General features: G+C 37.6%; 1 protein-coding gene across 1 annotated transcript in view; it reads left to right on the plus strand.

The window, feature by feature from the left end:
• TNKS2 (tankyrase 2) overlaps positions 1-23,468 on the plus strand; it is a 65,407-nt gene that overhangs the window by 22,668 nt on the left and 19,271 nt on the right. Inside the window, exons 5-16 of the mRNA XM_001926556.7 lie at positions 121-196; positions 570-664; positions 2,755-2,821; positions 5,233-5,419; positions 6,469-6,590; positions 9,038-9,129; positions 9,214-9,292; positions 12,039-12,210; positions 14,694-14,773; positions 18,095-18,240; positions 19,704-19,869; positions 20,638-20,857. Of these exons, the coding sequence (XP_001926591.3) occupies positions 121-196; positions 570-664; positions 2,755-2,821; positions 5,233-5,419; positions 6,469-6,590; positions 9,038-9,129; positions 9,214-9,292; positions 12,039-12,210; positions 14,694-14,773; positions 18,095-18,240; positions 19,704-19,869; positions 20,638-20,857 (1,502 nt within the window). The remainder of the gene's footprint in view (positions 1-120; positions 197-569; positions 665-2,754; positions 2,822-5,232; positions 5,420-6,468; positions 6,591-9,037; positions 9,130-9,213; positions 9,293-12,038; positions 12,211-14,693; positions 14,774-18,094; positions 18,241-19,703; positions 19,870-20,637; positions 20,858-23,468) is intronic.

Consider the following 23,468-nt stretch of genomic DNA (forward strand, 5'->3'; position numbering starts at 1 on the left):
TTTATTTTTACAATAAGCAAACTCTTTTTTAAAAGAGAATTTTTTTTTAATGGTCACATGTTTCTAGATAGGATCTGATAAAAGAATACAAAATTCTAATACATTTTTTATATGTGCTAGGAGTGGCAATGAGGAAAAAATGATGGCTCTGCTCACACCATTAAATGTCAACTGCCATGCAAGTGATGGCAGAAAGGTACTTCCTTTTGCAGCTAAGTTTGTATGCATCTCTTGGTAACATGAAATTATGTTTATCTTTTAACTTAAAACATTTGACGAAAGTGCTGATATTTTTTAAGCAATAACTTGGATTAAGTCTTAACCTTAGTAAAACTTTATTAGTAAACATTTAGTTTTCTTCCTATTAGTAGTAGTGAACGTATAGACTTTTGTACTATGCCTTTGGTATACATACTGGATTTTGTAAAACCAAATTATCGCTGTTATTTAATGAAGTTATTATAAAGTTTTTTCTGGATTTCTGGTTTTATATTTTGAAATTTTACCTCTTAATGTCTATTTTTTAGCTATTATTTGAATTTCATTAATTCGTCTGTTTAATATTTCAGTCAACTCCATTACATTTGGCAGCAGGATACAACAGAGTAAAGATTGTGCAGCTGTTGTTGCAGCATGGAGCTGATGTCCATGCTAAAGATAAAGGGTAATAATAAGCATTTGAACAAAAATGAGGATTTCTGAAGTGTTATTGTCCTTAGGATAATCTCTGTAATCTCGTAAAAGTCATATTTCTTTACTAAACAGCATAAACATTTATTGAGTTCTAAAACCTTAAGGGCATGACTTATAGTGCTTAACTTTAGCAGCCATGAAGAGATACCTAACAATATAAATTCTCTACTAAGTTTGGAGTGATAAGTAGAAGGAGATAGTACTGCAGGAGTTCTTAGAGGACATGCTCAGTGCTGGCTGTAGCATTTGGGAAATCCCTCAGGAAGAGGTGATACTTGACATGGACTCAGTTCAGGAAAATAGTGTTTAGGAAACATCACTCTATGCAAGAGAATTGGTTTGAGAGAAAATGCTAAAGCAGATATTACAGCATATCTAAGAAAGTGACTAGACCAGCTTGGCTGAAGCAGATGATTCACATAGGGGAGAAATAAAAGTTAAGTTTGGAAAAAATGGGTAAAAACTAGCTTTTAAAGGACTTCATATTCTAGCCTAAGGAATTCAGACTTGATTCTGTGATCCACAATAGCCACTGAAGGATCTTAACCAGGGGGAATGATTCTTCTAAAAGAGGAGTTTTAGGGAGCATATTTAGGCAGCAGTATATAGCTAGGGTAGATGGAAGGAGACTGGAGGCCAAAAGAGCAGCTAGGAGCTGTTAACTGTAAGAATGCATAAGATTTGTTGAATATCTGGACACGATCAAACAAAAGAATAAGAGAGATTACTACATTTCAGATTCTAAAGCTGAATGAGGGAAACCCAATGGTAATGCATACTGAAATCCAGGAGGCGAAATTATTTTGAGGGGAAAACACTGAGTTCACTTTTAGAAATCTTGGTTTTGGAGTTCCCATCGTGGCGCAGTGGTTAACGAATCTGACTAGGAACCATGAGGTTGCGGGTTTGGTCCCTGCCCTTGCTCAGTGGGTTAACGATCCAGCGTCGCTGTGAGCTGTGGTGTAGGTTGCAGACACGGCTCAGATCCCGTGTTGCTGTGGCTCTGGTGTAGCCCGGGGGCTACAGCTCTGATTGGACCCCTAGCCTGGGAACCTCCATATGCCGCGGGAGCGGCCCAAGAAATGGCAAAAAGACAAAAAAAAAAAAAAGAAATCTTGGTTTTATGAGATGTTGATGGAAACTCAGGTGGAAGTAGCTAGTAGATATTTGGAAATGAAATTAGTACTCAGGTAAATAAGAAATCATATAATCAAAATAATGAGGAAAGCCTTGAGCCTTTAAGGAGAGGACTTTTAGAACCAAAGACTAAGCCATGGTGACCATCACTCAGTAGAGGCCATTGTGATAATGTCTGTGGTAATTAGTGATTCCCAAAGTAGAGCTGCTTAAAGATATGTCAGGATTGTAAGGTTCCATTGTACCTTCCTGTGTGGAAAATTCTTCCTCCATTGCCATGAAGGAATTGTGTTTTATATTAAGGAATATAGTAATATACCTTAGAGAATCTCAAATAAAAATGCTTCAAAGAAGAGCCAGTGTTTGAGCTCTGAGTTTGGGAAAGACGTAGAGAAGGAAGTAAGAAGGGAGGGAAATCTATCCTCTCATACCCAGGGGACAGTCTGGCATTGAAGGAACGCCAAGTGATTTAGTATACCTTTATCGAAGGGAAAGGCTAGGGAGGGTCAGATCATTGTATGCCAGGCTGAACATTTGGAACCATCTTTTGAAAGCAAGGAAGAACCAGTGAAGGACAGTAAAACGAATCAGATTTACCTTTTAGAAAAATCTGGCTGTAGCTTGGAAGATAAATTGAAGTGGGGGCTCTTTCAATAGTACAGGGAGAAATAGTAAAGGCCCAGACTAAGGCTTTTGCGGTAGCAGTGGGGGTAGGTAGGGAGGTAGGTGATAGATTTGAAGAAGACTTGGGAGGTAGAATTGTTAGGACTTAGGGTTCAAATGCATATTAGATTTTATACATTTTTGATTAGGCGGTCACGTAAGCCATTTACTATTTAAATTTTTAAGTATACATTTAATTAAAATTAAATACCTAGGGAATCTGTAATAATACAGGGTTTTCCTTCCCCTCTCATATTGTAGTGATCTGGTGCCCTTACACAACGCCTGTTCCTATGGTCATTATGAAGTAACTGAACTTCTGGTCAAGGTTAGTTCTTGTGCCCTTTTCCTCTAGTTCTATAAAATGCCTTGAAATACATAGTATATATGTTTTCTTTGTGTTTTTACTGCTTGGTGGATAATCATTATAAAATGTGGGTGATTGTTTGGTCAGCATCTGACTGCTTAATTTGTGGCCAAAGGTGAAGTTTCAACACTCTTGAAAATATCAGAAAGCAGTTTTTAGTGAACCGTATATTATTAAAAGCGCTAGCTACCTTTCCAGATCCTGCCCGGTTGTACTTGGGGTTGGAACAGGTTCACTTGGTAAGCTTTACTTCTTCCAATATGCTGGATAGCTGTTGTTTAACAAGCAGGTTCCAGGGACTGGCAAGAAACTTCTTGTTTTGTTCCCTGTTGGGTAATAGTAGAAGCTACATATTCTCCTTGAGAGTAGATCCAAGGATGTTACCCACGCCCATTTCTTTTTTGTCCCCCAGCCTCACATATGTATTTGACCACATTCTTTGAACTTCTCCCACTCTGTGCCCATTCTGCCCCTAAAACTTTGCTCATTCTTCAGCAGCTGTCTTGGAACGGGAAAGAGGAAATTTGTTCGTTAATGCGTCTGTGCTTCCTTTTGGGCATGAGCTACCACAGAATACATTTTTCCACAGTAACAACTTTATTATAATAATTAGATACTCTGAGTAGTTCATAAGCCTTTTAATTATTACACTTTTTTCTTTTCTTTTTTTTTTTTTTTTTTTGGTCACACCTGCAGCATGTGGAAGCCCTCAGACCAGGGATTGAACCTGAGTCATTGCAGTGACAATGCTGGATCCCTAATCCGCTGCGCCACAAGGGAACTCCATGTTACACATTTTTAACTAATTCTTTTGCTTATTGTAAAACTGAATCTTTGGATTCAATAGAACATTTGGAATGTAATTATGGATGAGAGTGAAACATCAGACAGATTGTATTGGGATTTGCAGAAAACTGAATGGTGTTTTCCTAAGATGTAGTATTCGCCAGAGAATAGTGGGAGGCTGTCTAGAGTTACATATATATATATATATATATATAAAGGGCATTAACTGAGGTAAGGGTGCAGTTTCCAGAGAGTCAAATTCGAAGAGTCGGGAGTTACCTGGTAATTTTAAAAAGCCATGTTAGTTGAAAAATAGTTTGCCACCATTGAAAGTACTAAAAGAGGAAGTAACTGGTTTGCTTTCTGAAGCAATGCCATGGAAAGGATTTTGTGTTTGATAAGTTGAACTAAAGTAACATCTGGGGTCCATCTAACTCCAGTGCTTGAAATGTCTAAAATTAAAAACTAACAATATCAAGTATTAGCAAGAGCGTGGAGCACTGGAACTCAAACATTGCTTATGACAATGCAAAAATGATACAGCCATTTTGGAAACCGTGCGGCAGTTTGTAATCAAAGTAAACATGTAGGCGTTCCCACTCGCGCGACAGGATCAGTAACATCTTGGGAGCATGGGATGCTGGTTCAATCCCTGGCCTGGCACAGGTGTGTTCGGGATCCACATTGCCACAACTGCAGGTTAGGTCACAGCTACAGCTCGGATCTGATTCCTGGCCTAGGAACTCCATATGCCGTGGGGTGGCCAAAAAAGAAAAAAAAGTAAACATACATCTTCCATATGACCCAACAGTTCTACCCTTAAGGATGTAGTAGTCAAAAACAGGAACAAACTTGATAGAACAATATAAATGAATCTCAGAAACATTGTGCGAAAAAAACGAGACATGGAGGTTCCCACTGTGGTACAGTGGGTTATGGATCTAGCATTGTCTCTGGAACGACACAGCTTCCATCCCTGGTGCAGCACAGTGGGTTAAAGCATCTGGTGTTGCCACAGCTGTGGCGTAGGTCGCCTGCAACACAAGTCTGTACTGTGTTACTCCATTTTTGTGAAATTCAAGAACAGGTGATTCTAATATATAGTGCTTATATTGTTATCAGAATGGGAGCAAGAATTGTCTATAAAAGGAGCTTAAGGGAACATCCTAAGATAATGAAAGCATCCTGTATCTTGAATTGGGTGATGGTCTCATAAATATATGTATATGTCAAGACTCATCATACTGTATACTTAAGGAACTGTGTTTTACTATATGTAAATTAGAGCTTAGAAAAGAGAAAAAAATAATTCCTGGAAAAGATGCAGGTTAAATTTAAAGCTTCATTTTTAACCATTTTTAACAATAGAAGAGTTAAATAGGCACTGTGGGTAGGCCAAGCAACCAGTGATTGTTTTTGTGTGGGTGAAAAATGTTTTTTGTTTCTGAAATAATTGCTTCGGAAAGTGACTTTGGGGGACAGTAATCTTTTTAAGCTTGCATGATGTTAAATTACACAGCATTAATAATTCTAAATCCTCTTAAAATTCAAGCTCTAAATGTATGCTTTATCTGCCCTACTCCTAGCATGGTGCCTGCGTAAATGCAATGGACTTGTGGCAGTTCACTCCTCTTCATGAGGCAGCGTCCAAGAACAGGGTTGAAGTGTGTTCACTTCTCCTAAGTTATGGTGCAGATCCAACACTGCTGAATTGTCACAATAAAAGTGCCATAGACTTGGCTCCCACACCACAGTTAAAAGAAAGACTAGCATGTAAGTATAAAGTGATGAATGTTAGCTAAGCTTTTAGATCGGTAAACTAAAATTTTTTCTCTCTTGTTTGTTTTTTTGGAAATTTTAAAATAACAAAGTATTTTCATTAGTTATGGATATCTTGTTCAGAGTAGCATTTAATCATTTAAAAGTTTCTACTCATTTTGTTCCTAAGAAGCTATGAAAAGAAAGTGTATTTGTATTTATTTTTTCAAGTCAAGTTAAATGCTTTTTATATGTGTTTGTCTTATAGATGGCATGCTTTTGGAAAGAAGAAATTTGAGTTTTGTTTCTGTCTTTGATGTGACTTTGTGTTTATCTGCTGTGAAGGAAAAGTGTTATTTGTAGGACTGCTATCTTGTAAACATAGTCCCCAGATCTTACCATCTAATATTCTTTGGTATCTGGACAGTCCTTTGCTTTTCTAACTGAAATAGATGTAGTACTGAGAAATAGCTACCTAGTTCAGACATAGTATTACTATACATAAATAGAAGCTTGTGTTAAGCTTGCATTATTCTGAAATAGTAAAGGATAGTGGGTGGTTTTTCAAGTTCCATGAATAAAGAGAAATTTTGAGAAAATACCCTCTTTCATTTGTTCATCAGTAATATCCACCTTGTCTAGTCCCAAGTTTGCTGATGAGTGAGCAGAACCATCTGCTACTGCTATAATGTTAACAGAGGGACTGAGATCACCTTTTATTTTATTTATTTACTGAGAAAAGCTCTATGCTTTGTAAAATTCTCAGAACTCTCTGGTCTGGGAATGCATTGCAGTAATCCAGATATCAGACCAAAACAGACTTCGAGTTGGCCATGGGCTAAATCTCTTGTATACACATGGTGGTGAATTGGGTCATAACCCAGGCGAACTGGAGTATCACTGTCTCCCTTTTCAGTGGTTATATTTGGAGAATCTCTTTAGAGCCTAATCTGGCTACTTTCATAGATAACTTTGAAAATAACTTTAAGAAAAATGTTTTTTACAGATAAGTACCATAAATTTGATAATTCTCATGCAGATTTAAATGCTTTTTCTTCATCTAGATGAATTTAAAGGCCACTCATTGCTTCAGGCTGCACGGGAAGCTGATGTCACACGAATTAAAAAACATCTCTCTCTGGAAATGGTGAATTTTAAACATCCTCAAACACATGAAACAGCATTGGTAATGTTTCAGGTTTAAGTTTTTAAAATGAAATAACTAAAACATGCTCAACTAATTGTAATGTCCTACTTCTTTTAATGATACAGGATAACCAACATAATATCCTACCCTTAATAATAGTAGCATTGTTTTTAAAATATGTGGTTTTTAAGAATTAACACCTGCAGATATTAAAGAAAAAAATTTCAAATATTACAGAAAAAGTCAGCATTATATTCCCTCAAAAGGCAGTACTTTTGTTAATTTGAGCATCCTTCCAGACAAAAATTTTATTCACATACTGGTATATGTATACTTTTATTACCATAAATTATATATATCACTTTCTTTTTTATTAAAAGAGCATAAATATTTATGCCTGAAAATTTGGAACCCACTGAAAAAAAAATTCTGCCATCAAGATAAAGGCCACTTTGGAGTTCCTCTGTGGTTCATCAGGTTTTGGACCTGGAGTTGTCACTGCAGCGGCTCAGGTTACTGCTGTGGCACAGGTTCAGTCTCTGACCCAGACACTTCCTAAGTGCCATGGGTTCAGCCTAGGGGTAGGGGTAGGGGTGGGGACGAGTTTTCCTTTTGGTATTGTAAGTTTTTTCAAAATTAAAGTCTCTATATCTTCCCTGTATACTGTGTGAATAAAGTATCTATGAAAGGAGGCTATTCCCTGATAGAGGTAATATCAACCCTGATGCTGTAACAAAGTGTGAGAATCGGGCAGTCAATGGAGAAGCAGTCAGAAAAGAATGGGAGCTAGTAGGGGTAAGTGGTAGAAGACAGAAAAGGGAATGTTGTGATCAGAGACTACCTTTGAAGTAGAAATTTAAAAGGAACAAAGCTGTTTGAGTTGCAGAATGTACTTTGGGTGAGGAAAGATGACTCTAGGTAAATTAATGTGTCTAGGGACAGATTTAACTCACAGTAGCCTTACTTACCTCGTATCTTTTATAGCTAATTTTCTTCCTTATGCCGTGATGTAAACTCTGTGAAGTTTATGTGGAAACCTATCTATAAAGCATTTTAGACCTTTTTGTTACCTATGTGTAAAAGAAAATTCATGTTAAAAAAATAGCAAAGTTTCAGACTCATAAGAAAGGCCAGTGCAAAATCAAAATCATAACAGCATCAAGGCAATACAGAGAAACTTGGAAAAACTGACATGGGAAATTTTCTGGTCTGAAAAGTTAATTCCATGTGTTGTTTTCCTCTACGTACTTTGCTATTAAACCACTCATTTTTGTTATTAACCTTAAAACATACAAAGAGTTGAAACTGTTGGTAGGTAGTTGTGTTGCAGAAGCAGTGTCTTCTAGGTTTCTAAAGCTTACAGGCTCTGCCTGTAACAGGATGGGGCAAAGGAGCAAAGGTGCAATTTAAAATGGATGAGCTCAAGAATTCTTGCATATAAGCTATTTCCATTATCTGTGCCATCCTGATAGATATCCTGGGATGATAATTCAAAACATACCCAAAGAGCTATGTTCACCAATTACAAATGGTTTTATTGAGGGCAAAAGAATGATTTTTGTGATAGCAACACCATCAAAAAAAATGAATCTGAAACAAAGTCTTAAAGATCAGATAAGCATTAACAACAGGTTAAAATCAGAGAACAAATTTCATATGTACTGTGTTTAGATGTGTGCACAGTTTAGCTTGACAATTCCATGAATTCTCAGGTTTCAGTTTTAACTTAACATTCATACTTTGATTTAGTCATTCACTTATTCTGACGTTTATTGAACATCTTTTGTGAGTATAATCCTGGATGTTGGGGAGACAAAGATCTGGTGCATGATCATGAGATGCTTAATGGGTTTAAAACTGTCAAATCACTGCCTCCTGTCTCCTTTCTTCCTTGATGCATCATAGGCATAGATCCTGCAGCCTCCAGCTCAGAGTGTCTCATTTTCTATCACTGATTTTACCAAACAGGTCAGATCCTTATTCTGCAGGAGCAATTCATGGAGAGAGAAATAAATACCACCCAGTTTGTCAGCTCTTCCATCAGTGTTTTTACGAAGTATAATCCAGAGCTGATGCATACTCTGTTATTTCTTTATATAAAGAAATCCCAACCATTGGGGTGTTTTATTAACCTTTAAAAATTACCATAAACACCACACTCTTTGGGAACAGTTTTGAAGGACTGTTGGTCACAGTTTAAAGTTTTCATCAGAGCAGTAGTAACTTTTTCACAGATGTAGGACAACTATATAAAGCTTGATCAAAATATTTAATAATATACCACTTGATGGGCTTTTTAGGCCCTGTCAGAATTTGGTAATCATTACACATTCTGTCCAATGGAAAGTCTTAGAGCAAAATTAGGTCAAAAGTGAAACAAAGGCATTAAATAACTTCTTGATTGTTCTTAATTGGAAACACAAATATTCTTAATAAAAATAAGTTATGTATAGTCCTTGATTAATGCTGCAATTTAAATTATCTAGCATTGTGCTGCCGCGTCTCCATATCCCAAAAGAAAACAAATATGTGAACTGTTGCTAAGAAAAGGAGCAAACATCAATGAGAAGACTAAAGAGTAAGTATGCTTTTAATGATTAAAAATTATTGATGCTTTTATTTTTTGGAAACTACATTCATTGTCTGGCTTTTTCTCTTTAAGATTCTTGACTCCTCTTCATGTGGCATCTGAGAAAGCACATAATGATGTTGTTGAAGTAGTGGTGAAACATGAAGCAAAGGTATACTTAATTTTTGGTAGTCTTTGGTAATCCAGTGAGTTATTTTCTATTTAGGGGATGAAACGCCTGACTTCCTAAACTATTTACTCTCTCATAAGTATAACTTTTTTCCTTAAAATAGTCCTGCAGATACTTTTTTATATCTTTTTGATAGAAAGTCTGTGGATTTACTTAAAGATGTGTTATTCCTATGTATCCTACCCTCTCCCTTCCTTTTTTTTTTTTTTTTTTAATTATTAAAGTATGGTTGATTTACAATATTGTGCCATTTTCTGCTGTCCTCTCCCTTCCTTTTAACCACATTCAGCTCTGGTCACATTATCCTTCAGGTCTTTTTCTAACAGTATACTCTTCAGAGTATTCCCAGCTAGACATGTTTATCCTGACCTATCATCTTTTCCAGGATTTTCTTCTGGCATCTTCTGTTCCTTGGTAACTATGATAACTCCTTTTGTTTACCCCAGCCACAGCCTCTTACCCTCTGTTATTTCATGACTAGGCCAAAGAACATGGAACAGTAGGAAATAAATTATTTAAATAACTTGACTAAAAATATAGCTCCTCATATTGTGAAGTTACTGTTAGTTGGCATTTGTACACAGTACATTTTATTCATGGAATGATTAGGTTTTCATCAAAGCTAAAAGTCACTGCTTACTGAGGAACTTTGAAAAAAAGCTCCTCACTAAGTGGTATCCATAGCATCTCAGATTGGAAGCAATAACAGTCACCTAATTCAATAATTATCAGTTTTTAGCCATAGATCCTTGCTTGCTTCAGACAAAATCTTTGGTAGAAATTCATTACATAGCAGAATTGAGCTGCTCTAATGAAGGGAGAAGAAAGAAATAGAGCTCCCTTTCCCCTGGGGGCCTCTGAGGCTCTTTTCTAAATGAACTTTGCAGAATGGCTTTCTAATCTGTCCTTCCTTGGGTTTCCACTCAAGGATCACTGTAGAATTTTATAGTTTCTTTTTGTGTTACCTCTCTTTGAATTGGGGGAAATTCTTGATAATGTGTAATCTCAATCCTTCTTATTGTAAAGTATTGAAAAAATAAAGTTTATTTCTGCTTGACTACTTGGCATATCTCATTTGTCTCTCTCTTCTATAACTTTTCATTGATTGCTCTTTTCTTACATGTGGTGCATTACTTAAAGATCTGGATGCATATTAAATTTGAGGTGTGAAACTTGGTGAAATAATCTTGACTAGGGTGACCAACCATCCAGGTTTGTCCTTGACTCAGGGATTTCTGGGAACACAGGACTTCCAGTGCTAAAACTGAACAGGTCCCAGACAAATCAGGACAAGTAGGTCACCCTAATCTTGACACAGAGTGGTACCCAAATAAAATTTTCAGGCAGATGTAATTCATATTTCAGTGGGTTTTGGTACATGAATAAATAGATTAATTGCCCTGAGCATTTTAAGTTGATTTTCAGATTCCGTAAGCATGGAGACTAATTCTTTATAGGCTACTTTTAGATTAAATGAGAAAGTGCTATAGTATACTCCTCTTCAGATATTCTCTGATTCCTTGAATATGAATTGCACAGTGTCTCAAAACACACTAGTGGTCACAGGATTGATTACTGAGGAATTTGAGTTCTCAATTATGTTTTGAAGAATTATTTTTCAGGTTGAAGGGTGGGGATGAGATAGGAGTCTTCTAGGTGATTTTTTTTTTAATTATGGAAAATTTCAGAAATACAACCAAGTTGAAAGAATTTTATAGAGAATGTGTATACACACACACACACTCACCACCTAAATTCTGTCACTAGCATTTTAACATATTGTTTTCTTATATATTTGTCAATTTCACTCTCTATCCATCAATATCTTATTTTTTGACACACTTCAAAGTAATTTGAAAATTACTGTACATGTCTCCCTAAATTATTTGACTAGACATCAACCTGAGGTCAATATTTTGACTATAGTTTTTCTTTGGATATGAAATTTACATGCGAAGAAGTGTACAAAATGTACATTCACTGAATTTTGCGTAATGCATACGCTTGTATAAGCAAAACTCATGAAGCTGGATAACATTACCTCATGGCAAAGGCAGTGTCCTTGCAAAGAAGTAACGACCATTTCGATTTTTTTTTCCAACATAGATTTGCCTGTTTTGGGCCTTCATGTCCATGGAATCATACAGTATACACTCTTTCATAAGACTTTCTGTTTAGGATAATATTTAGGAAATTCAGACGCATATTAGTAGTTTGTTCCATTTTATTGCTGAGAACTATTCCATTGTGTGAATATATCATAGTGTCTTTATCTATACAGATTATATTTTACATGGTAAATAAGATCGAAGATTAAGCCAATAGAAATGAGTGTTTAATGCTAATTTAGTCTCTGGTTTTGTTACTGTTATCTTGGGGTTGGTCTCCACATTTCTGCAACTCAGAGATGCATTAAAAATACATGCATTGGAGTTTCATGGGCATGTCTAGCTCCAAGTGGGGTGAATCTGTGAATACGTTATTGCTAAACACAGCTGTTACTCAACATTTCATCCTTTTAATCCAAAATTGGGTCTTCTGATGTCAGCCTTCATGAGTTGGTAACTTTCTACTCTAGATTTGAATAAAAATACTTGCTTTGTTACTAGATAATTGGCTTCATAAGAGAATAATAGAGATTTGTAAATTAGTAACAAGTGCTAAATACATGAGTGGATTGTTTAAATTTTGCACCACAGGCTAATTTTGGCTTTTTCTGATTGTTAAGGTTAATGCCCTGGATAATCTTGGTCAGACTTCTCTGCACAGAGCTGCACATTGTGGTCATCTGCAGACCTGCCGCCTACTCCTGAGCTATGGGTGTGATCCTAATATTATATCCCTTCAGGGCTTTACTGCCTTACAGATGGGAAATGAAAATGTGCAGCAGCTTCTTCAAGGTATCAAATGCTTCCATGCAATTAGTTTTTTTTTTTTTTAATTAACCTTTAAATTTTTCTCACATATCCTGTAGGAGTTAGTAGTAAAAGAATTTTCAGAATTGTTGGCTGTTATTTCTTCTTAATCGACTCATTGTACTCAGTGCCCAAATGTTAAGTCTTTTATGATTTTGTTCCAGTAGCACTTACCAATTTCTCCGAGTTAATACCTGGCTCTTAAGTTTTTATCTAGAAAGGTTTTAAGAGTGGGATACAATAGTTGCTATTTCTTTTTCTTTTTAGAATCTACTTGAAGAAAAATTTGTGTTGAAGTACAGTTGATTTACAGTATCATGTTAGTTTCAGGCATATAGCACAGCAATCAGTTATGCCGATATACCTCTGTGTGTGTGTGTGTACATACATCAGTATCAATATATACACACAAACACACACATATATATATACATACTCATATACATATTCTTTTTCAGAGTTTTTTCCCTTACAGTTAATTACAAAATACTGAGTATAGTTCCCTGTCCTATGCAGTAGGTCCTTGTTGGTTATCTATTTTATATATTGTAGTGTGTATATGTTAATCCCAACCTCCTAATTAATCCCTCCCCTGAACCTCCTTTCCCCTTTGGTCACCATAAGTTTGTTTTCCATGTCTGTGAATCTCTTCAGCTATTTCTTTTTAAAGAAAAGAAAACTGAGAAAGGTAGATGTCTCTTAGTAGAGTAGCCATAGTGATAAAACTCTAAAAACTGGCCTTGCCTCTTCACTCTGTTTTAGATCCTTCACATAAAGCATGTAGAATTTGTACAGGTTAACCAACTACTTGACTTATTGAACATATTTAGCTATTGAATTCACTGATACTCATTACACTTTAAAAATCAAATCAATTTAGATTAAATGTCTACGCATACGGCATAGGTTAAACATTTCAGCCTAGATGTCTGGTTCCATAAATTTTAAAATGTCTTTGCCTACATCTTTATTTAACTAGAATTTAAGCTCTAAGCTCAAATGAGAAGAAATGCAACAGATCAAACCTTTTGTACCTTTAACAGTCGCTGTTGATTATTATTATGCCTGTGATCTGGAAACCACATTTTAAAGAAAAACACTGCTTGACTAGATGAAGGCAAATTAATAGGATAGATCTCCTGGGAACTGCTAAAACTGAACTAACTACAAGACTGCTGTCATGATTCCCTTTACTTCCCCGTATACCACAGTATTCATTTCAGTGTCAGTTTGGGGGATAATAACACTAGTTTTATAAAGTTACCTGGTCATGGACATTTACAATCTTGGTAGGTTTATGCTTAGTGATGCTACTTGCCTTTCTAGCCGATTTCTTAGAGTAAATTATCAAAGATTGAATTTTCAAGTCAAGGAAATGTAATGATTCTTAATCATTTCCTTGGGTGAATATGTGTGTGTGAATTACAGAAGTAGTAGATGTCCTTTTAAATGCAGATTTTGGAAATGTTGTCACTGTAGTAGCCCATTTGCTCTTTTCCCAATAATGGATGAAAAAAAGCCCAATATCTCATTATTTTAATTTGCATTTCTAATATGTATGTTGCAGTATTTTTTCCATTTTGATCTTTGTCTTTCATGTTGTGTAATGCAGTGTTATTGCCTGACAGATATTTTTCCATTTCAGTTTTGGTTCTGCTTTTGATGTAATACTTTAAGATATTTTTCTACTCGCAGATAAAAAATATTCACCTATATTTTCTTACAGTATTTTTAAGGTTTAATTTTTTTATGTTTTTAATCCATCTGAAGTTTATTTGTTCTAAGATACAAGGCACATATTTTCTTCCTTTTCTATGAGATTTAAAATGAGCTATGATTGGGAGTTCCCCACTGTGGCTCAATGATAACGAATCCGGCTAATCCACGAGGAAGCAGTTTCAGTCTCTGGCCCTGCTCAGTGGGTTAAGGATCCGGTGTTGCCATGAGCTGTCGTGTAGATTGAAGATGTGCCTGGGATCATGTGTTGTTGTGGCTGTGGTGTAGGCCGGCAGCCACAGCTCCAGTTTGACCCCTAGCCTGGGAACTTCCATATGCCACAGGTATAGCCCTAAAAAAACAAATAGAATTTTAAAAAGAGCTATAAAACATAGAATTTCAGATCCGAAAATGACTTCACATATCTATCTTCTAGTACACCTCTTCAGAACTGAAAAAAAATCTGAGGCCCAAAATGTTCAAGTAACTTGCTGCAATTCGCATAGTTAGTTAATGGTAGAACCATGGTTAGATCTCTAGGTTTTGCTATCCTCTTTACACCAGTCAACAGACTTGGTTATAGAGCAGGCCTCTTTCATTACCTATTTTACAGTTTTTACTGCTTTTTCTCTACTGCCGTGGAAATTTCCTGCATAATTACCATCAAACTGTAAAAGAACTTTAGTCTCAAATAAGATGCTTCCCTTAAAGCTTGATCCCACTTTAATCACTTTGCTTCTCTTTCTTTTTAGAGGGTATCCCATTAGGTAATTCAGAGGCAGACAGACAGTTGCTGGAAGCTGCAAAGGCTGGAGATGTAGAAACTGTAAAAGTAAGAAATGATCTTATGTTTTTTATTTTGACAGTTTTTAATGAGTCTATACTGTTAAAGTAAAAAATCTAGTTATTTATATGAGTGTTTTAAAAGGTCAGTAATGCTAATCTAGTTCTGCTCTGCAAATAAGAATCATTATGAAAAAATGAAGGAAACTCTAGTTTCACATGCATGTCAATAAATACATCACAGTAACAAACTTAAATAAACTGCATGTTTATGAAAGTGGATTTTGTTTTAAGAACCTATTGGGGAGTTCCCGTCGTGGCGCAGTGGTTAACGAATCCGACTAGGAACCATGAGGTTGCGGGTTCGATCCCTGCCCTTGCTCAGTGGGTTAACGATCCGGCGTTGCCGTGAGCTGTGGTGTAGGTTGCAGACGCGGCTCGGATCCCACGTTGCTGTGGCTCTGGCGTAGGCTGGTAGCTACAGCTCCGATTCAACCCCTAGCCTGGGAACCTCCATATGCTGTGGGAGCGGCCCAAGAAATAGCAACAATAACAACAACAACAACAACAAAAAAAAAAAAAAAAAAAAAAGAACCTATTGGAGTTCCCGTCGTGGCACAGTGGTGAACGAATCCGACTAGGAACCATGAGGTTTCGGGTTCAGTCCCTGGCCTTGCTCAGTGGGTTAAGGATCCAGCGTTGCCGTTAGCTGTGGTGTAGGTTGCAGACACAGCTCGGATTCCACATTGCTGTGGCTCTGGCGTAGGCTGGCGGCTACAGCTCCGATTCGACCCCTAGCCTGGGAACCTCCATATGCCGTGGGAGTGGCCCAAGAAATGGCAAAAAGACCAAAAGGAAAAAAAACCTGTTTGTCCCTTTAAGGATTAAGATATATCAAATTATTGTCCGTTATTATTTACATATAACACATAAGCGGGAAGGGAAGAAAAACAGTGTCACTCTGCATACATAGTTCTGGTTTTTTCATTTCTTTGCCCTTCTGTGAGGACCTGGTGTTTAAATCTAGTAACAACACAGTGTCACCACTTTCAAAGCCCCTGTCTCCTAATCTTCAATTTTTCTGGTCTGAATTTTTTTTTTCTTTCTCAGAAGAGCCAACTTGAGCCCTTCTATGGCCCATCTCCTATAATGGCCTTCACTGGAATAATTTTTGCTTTTACTGTAGAGTCGTATGTAATGTCTTAATGCCTATACCACGTATTTCTGTTGCCTACAGAAACTGTATACTGAGTAAATAACTCAGAAGACTCACATAACAAAGAACAAGACTACTTTTCAAGTCAGCCACTTCAGCATATTTCATGAATTAAATCTTTAGTAATGCAATAATATTAATTTCCAGAGCTATTAGGGGGAAAAAGCCTTGTTGTGTCCTCCCTCCCCACCATACACAGATTTTTTTGAAAACGGTAATTGGTCCTATTTGAGGGGGCACTGATGGTAAGAAGTTTTATAATAAGCTAAATTTATTCATTTGAGTCATGGCAAAAGTCACTCTTAGAAGCAATTTCACTGTATTTCTATACGATGTTCTTAATCCTAAACAGTCCTACCCCATAAAGTCAATTTTAGATTTTCTGAGAACAAAATGTGAACATTGGTCTCATCTAAACTTGAGCTCTCAGGAAGTTTATTCACTCTTTTCAAATAGATTTCTAGAATTTGATTTAAAAGTCTGTGTGATCATTTCCTACTGCTTTGTCTGTGTAGATAGTATAGTCATCTTCAAATAACTTCAGGTTTATTTTTTTAATAATTTAATTTTTTCGGAGTTCCCCTCGTGGCTCAGTGGCTAACGAATCCGACTAGGAAGCATGAGGTTGCGGGTTTGGTCCCTGGCCTTGCTCAGTGAATAGGGGATCCAGGGGTTTTTGTTTTTATCAGGGTAGAAGGAGCCCAGAGGAAGAAGTAGATGAAAAGAAGAGACTCGGGGCAGGAACTGGACAAACTTGAGAGCTAGGCAGTTAGGGTAGCCAGTGATAACTACCAAACCTACCAGAACTTGACACATTAAAAATACTCATTCCTCGGAGTTCCCGCTGTGGCTTAAAGGAAATGAATCTGAGTAGCATCCATGAAGATGCAGGTTCAATCACTGGCCTTGCTCAGTGGGTTAAGGATCCACCATTGCCATGAGTTGAGGTGTAGGTCGAAGGTGCGGCTCCAATCTGGCATGGCTCTGGCATGGCAGTTTCCAGCTCGACCCCTAGCCTGGGAACTTCCATATACTTCAGGTGCAGCCCTAAAAAGACCAACAACAACCAAAAAAAACTCATTCCTCAAGCCTGACTTCAGACCCATGAAACACCAACTCTCAGTGATGGGACCCTGACGATGTATATCTAACAAGCTCTTGTTTGGGAAGCTCTGAAAAGCTTTATCAGACATGTTATTAAACGTGTTAAGGTAAGCCCACTGATAGCTGGTTCCTTTGGTTTATAAGGCTTAAGTTATCCTCAATCTTAAGGGAAAGGGTTTTTACTAATATTCTTTACTAAAATACTCTTTTGACCTTTTTTTAAACACCATGATTTATTTTCTATATTGCTTTCCTTCCCCAGATTTTCGCACTTTTCATGCAAAATACTCTTGAGTATTTTGAGTGATACTCTTATAACCTTTCTCAGCTAGACTCCCTCTTCTGAACAAAAAAAAAAACCACAAATTATTTGAGTGACTTTTCTTAATTCTCCCAAGGATGGTATGTAGCCAATGTCATTCTATTAGTTAGTTCATTCCATTTTATACAGTATTAATTCTCTAAATGTAATTCCTTGACTGCCAGCATCAACTTCACCTGGTAGCTTGTTAGAAGTGTGACATATCAGGCCTCATCCTAGCCATACTGGATTAGGAAATCTGGAGGTAGGACCCAGTGTACATGAAAATTTGACAACTATTGTTCTAGAACAGTACCTCTCAAACTTTAATGTGCTTACTGATCACCTAGAGGTCTTGTCCGAATACTGATTCTGATTCAGTAGGTGCAGGTCTAAGTTTTCAACAAGTTCTCAGACGGTGCCAGTACTCCTGTGATCCACTGTATATCTACATATATTTGCCACAAAATGGAAGTTGCAGTTGCTGCTAATTGGTACTTTAGGTAAATAGTGGTAGTGGTAATAATAAAATTTACTTACTAGCTTTAGTAAAGAAGAGAGTTATAGATAAGAGAACTAGAGGAACAAGAAATGACAAGATGAATTAAGAATAAATAGCAAAGAGTTTCTGAGAATAGCAATATGATGAGACAAAAAAATAAATCAGGCATTTGAAATTTCTACTAGGTAAAGGAAAATAAGAAATCAGAGTGTGCAGCATCATGTGTATACTGTGTTTCATCCTGTAGAAATTGTGTACTGTTCAGAGTGTCAACTGCAGAGACATTGAAGGGCGTCAGTCCACACCACTCCATTTTGCAGCGGGCTACAATCGGGTGTCTGTGGTGGAGTATCTTCTGCAACATGGAGCTGATGTGCACGCTAAAGATAAAGGGCAAGTACTAACAATCGTCATGGCCTTGCTGACCCTTTATCAGACCATTTAAGGAAAATCTGAAAATGTTAATGACAGTTGGTAGCTCTTTTATTTTCAGAGAAGTTTGTTTCCTAAAGTGGCTTAAATATAACTTCTTCATTTCAGTTATGATTTTATGATAATTAGCATTTTTACGAAGACTTCTTGGTTGCATAATACCTTTTAATTTTATAATGGCTAAGGAGATTCAGCATTAGTGTATACTGATTTTTAATGTAGTAGTTTAATCAGTTTGTAGTGGATACTTGAGATTTTCCAGTTTATCTTAAAATTTTTTTTAAATATGTGATTCTCAATTCTAGATATTGAATATATAGATGTTATATTCTCTGCAGTGTTTTGTTTTTTGTTTGTTTGTTTGTTTTTGGCTGTGCCTGTGGCATGCAGAAGTTTCCGAGCCAAGGATTGAACCTGAGCCACATCAGTGACAATGCTGGATCCTTAACCTCTAGGCCAAGGAACTCCCTCTGAAATTTTTTTTTTCTTTTTACAGCCACACTTGGAGCTCAGCAGTTAATGAACCTAACTAGTATCCATGAGGATGCAGGTTCGATCCCTGGCCTTGCTCAATGGGTTAAGGATCTGGCATTGCTCTGAGCTGTGGCATAGGTTGTAGACGAGGCTCAGATCCTGTGTTGCTGTGGCTGAGCTGTAGGCTGGCAGCTATAGCTCCAGTTTGACCCCTAGCCTGGGAACCACCACATGCCACTGGTGAGGCCCTGAAAAGACCAAAAAAAAAAAAAAAAAATACAGCCACACCCGTGGCATGTGGAAGTTCCCAGGCTAGGGGTTGAATTAGAGCTGCTGCTCCTGGCCTGTGCCACAGCCACAGCAACTCTGGATCCTTAAGCTGATGAGTAAGACCAGGGATCGAACATGCATCCTCATAGACGCTATGTAGGGTTCTTAACCCCCTGAGCCACAATGGAAACTCCTCTGCAGTTTTAAATATTTTTAAAATTTCTTTCCTGCCTTTTCCTGCAAAGTTAATTCCATTTCTGCTTTAGATAAATGTTTTGGGTTCTATAAAATACAATCAGGAGTTCCCATCATGGCACAGTGGTTAACGAATCTGACTAGGAACCATGAGGTTGCAGGTTCGGTCCCTGGCCTCACTCAGTGGGTTAAGGATCCAGCATTACCGTGAGCTGTGGTGTAGGTTGCAGATGCGGCTCAGATCCTGAGTTGCTGTGACTCTGGAGTAGGCCGGTGGCTACCCCTCCTATTCAACCCCTAGCCCGGGAACCTCCACATGCCGAGGGAGCAGGCCTAGAAAAGGCAAAAAGACAAAAATTAATTAATTAATTAATTAAAATACAATCAGGAAAATGCCTTATGCAATTCAAGAAATTTATCAACTAAATGCAATTAAGTTAAAATATATTTTTGTGTTGTGTTACTTATTTAACTTTTCATTTCAGAGGCCTTGTACCTTTACACAATGCGTGTTCTTACGGACATTATGAAGTTGCAGAACTTCTTGTTAAGCATGGAGCAGTAGTTAATGTCGCTGACTTATGGAAATTTACACCCTTACATGAAGCTGCAGCGAAAGGAAAATATGAAATTTGCAAACTTCTGCTCCAGGTATATTTAAGAACTTACTGTGGACAGGACGCATTTTGTAGAATATGGTATTTCAATACCTCTGATGTAAACTTAAACCAGTAAGGGGATAAGAATCAAAGTTAGCCAATTCTGTACCTAGATTTCAGAATAAATATGAATACTCTAAGCCAGGTCTTTTGTTTTGGGGAAGGTGTTTTTTTTTTTTTTTTTTTTTTTTTTGGCCCCCACAGCATATGGAGTTCCCGGGCCAGAGATCAGATCTGAGCCACAGTTGCGACCTATGCTACAGCTGCAGCAATGCCAGATCCTTTAGCCCACTGTGTCAGGCTGGGGATTGAACTGCATCTTGGCACGGCAGAGATGCTGCCAATCCTTTTGCACCACATTAGGAACTCCTGTAAGCCAGATTTTTTTTTTTTTTTAAGCACTAATGAAATCAGTAGTACACTGATAGATCTATACTGGCACCATGTAGATATTTTACAATAAAAAGAAGTGTAGTTAAATTTATACTTTGTACAAACATTGAAATATGGTTGTAAAATCTAAAAATAGCATGTGCAAAAGGTCATTTCTAATGAAATACTACCTTGTTTTGAATGTAGTTTAAAGTTTTGACTATATTATTATAATTTTTTGCTTATTAAACTAAACATGAATAACAGTCACATTAATCTTTAAGGTGGAATCTCTGTTTAAAATATGGTATGGTTACATTGACTGTTTTCTCATTGACCAAGGGCAAAATTAAGCCAGTTCCCCCCTTTATGTTTTTCACATGCCCAGCATGGGGCAGACCCCACAAAGAAAAACAGGGATGGAAATACTCCTTTGGATCTTGTTAAAGACGGAGATACAGATATCCAGGATCTACTTAGGGGAGATGCAGCTTTGTTGGATGCTGCCAAGAAGGGTTGTTTAGCCAGAGTAAAGAAGTTGTCTTCACCAGATAATGTAAATTGCCGTGATACCCAAGGCCGACATTCGACACCTTTACATTTAGCGGGTAAGTCAGTGCAGTGTCACAGACTGAGGCTGGTGACCTCTATGCTTCGTTTTACCTGAGTAAAATGCTTCCTCTAAGTAAACTTGAATGATTCAAATCAAATATCCTCTAATACCACCATTATACTCTAGTACTAGCATGTTGTATTTAGTAAGAACAGTTGAAAGAGGCTCTGCCAGTCACTGTGTTTTGGAACATTTATTCTAGGTAATCATAATATTTGAATCATCTTTGATGAGTGTGTTTTGTCTCTCTCTTTTTTTTTTTTTTTTTTTTGCTATTTCTTGAACTGCTCCCACGGCATATGGAGGTTCCCAGGCTAGGGGTCGAAAAGGAGCTGTAGCCACCAGCCTATGCCAGAGCCACAGCAGTGTGGGATCCAAGCCACATCTGTGACCCACACCACAGCTCACGGCAACACCAGATCCTTAACCCACCGAGCAAGGCCAGGGACCGAACCCGCAACCTCATGGTTCCTAGTCGGATTTGTTAGCCACTGCGCCATGATGGGAACTCCTGATGAGTGTGTTTTGCCTACAGAAACTAAAAATATGCTTGCTTGAGCTGGCCTTCCTCTTGGGAAGCTTTCCATTCTTCTGATGATAGCTGTTAGGCACAAGCCAAGACTTTTCAGAAGTTACATAAACCTCTTGCCAAAGTTATTTGTTGTATTAGTTTGTTAGGCCTGCCTTAAATTACCACAGACTAGATGGCTTAGACAACAGAAATGAATTTTCTCACAGTTCTAGAGATGTTGGCAAGGATTGGTTTCTCCTGAGGTCTCTCTTCCTGGCTTGCAGGTGACCACCTGCTCCCTGTGTCCTCACGTGGCTTTTTCTCTACATATGTGCATACTGATGTCTCTCTGTCCTAAAAATCTTCCTTTTATAAAGACAACAGTGGGTTTAGAATAGAGCTGACCCTAATAGCCTTGCTTTTAGCTTAATTACCCCTTTGAAGGCCTTACCTCCAAACACAGTCACATTCTCAGGTACTAGTGCTTAGGGCTTCAACATAGGAAATTTGCTGAATACAGTTGAGTACATGACATTTGTTCTAAGTTTTCACTCACAAAATTGTCATAGTGTATGTCTTCCTTGCAGGTAGGCGTATTGTGATTTCAGTACAACTTTTTCAGCTGCATTGACGATACTAGGGAATGAGCCATTAAAATCACTGAGCTGCAGCTAATACTTAAGTGGAGTTGCAGTATAGGCATATTTGACTCATACAAGTTTATCTAAATACACATGGTTTAAAAAGAGAAAGGGGGAGTTCCCACTGTGGCATGGTAAGTTACGGACCTGGCATTGCTGCAGCTGTGGTGTAGGTCACAGCTGAGGCTCAGATTTCATCCTTGGCTCAGGAACCTAAATGTGCTGCAGGTTCTACCCTTTTGTGAAGTGTGGGAGACTGAAGTATACGCTTCTTACAGTTCCTTTTTAGTCTCCCACTGCACCTAGTGTTTAAGAAATTGTTTTAGTATATGTGGTTTATATCTTTAAAGTATGACCCCGTGTAAGTTGGGACCCCTCTGTTCAGGGGAAAGAATTACTCCATCTATGTGTCTTTTTGAGCATTTTGGAAGTGATGAGCCACAAATACTAACAAGGTGAGAAAAAGCTTTTCTCCTTCACTGGCAATCAGGAATTTCTAGTCTGTGTAAAACAAGATGTGGCCTGACCTCTGATTTGAATTGTACTGTCCATATTTATTTATATTGACTTCACGTATCTTTATGGTAGCTTATCTAGAACATTTAAAGTTTCAAGTGATTTCTGGTTTTATGTTGGCAAAGTTAAGTTCCAGATTTGCTTTTCACACTATGATTATATGTCAGATAAAATCTAAGTACTTGACCCATGAACATATACTAAGATAGCTGACCATTGCTAAGATGACAACTGGAGAGTTATGGTACATTGTATTTTATTTTCAATGATTTTTATTATTTCCATTATAATTGGTTTACAGTGGTCTGTCAGTTTTCTACTGCACAGCAGAGTGACCCAGTCTCTCTCTCCCCCCCACACACACACATACACATTCTTTTTCTCACATTATCCTCCATCATGTTCCATCACAGGTGACTAGTTATAGTTCCCTGTGCTATACAAAGTGGTACATTTTACTAAGTTTTACTTCATGGTTTTAGCAGCAATAGGTTCTGCTGCCAGACTTGTAGAAATGTGTACCCCTATGTTCTCTCCAGCAAAAAGCATGTCCTACATCGTAGCCTCCTGGGAAAATGGGACCCTGAGACCCACACTGGTGTGTTGTCTTCTGCTCTGCCAGCCACTTGTGTTCCTAAGTTGACTTTTATATGATTGGATGCCTTTTGCTTGCAGCCTTGAGACCATGTACCTGAGTTCAGGAAGTTGTGTATACAGCAACCATGAAGGCAGGGACTTTGGTAAGAAGGTTTTAAAAGGAAAGATTTAAGTAAATCACTTAATATAACTTTTGAGTCTCTAAAACAAATGGGTATCATCACTCAAAGCTCCCAGTTCTTGGGAGTTTTCTGGCAGTTAAGGATCAGGCATTATCACTGTTGTGGCTCAGGTTGGATCCCTGGCCCAGGAATTTGTATATGCCACAGGCACATGGCCCA

This window comes from Sus scrofa, chromosome 14, assembly GCF_000003025.6.
Source record: "Sus scrofa isolate TJ Tabasco breed Duroc chromosome 14, Sscrofa11.1, whole genome shotgun sequence".
Classification (NCBI taxonomy): Eukaryota; Metazoa; Chordata; class Mammalia; order Artiodactyla; family Suidae; genus Sus; species Sus scrofa.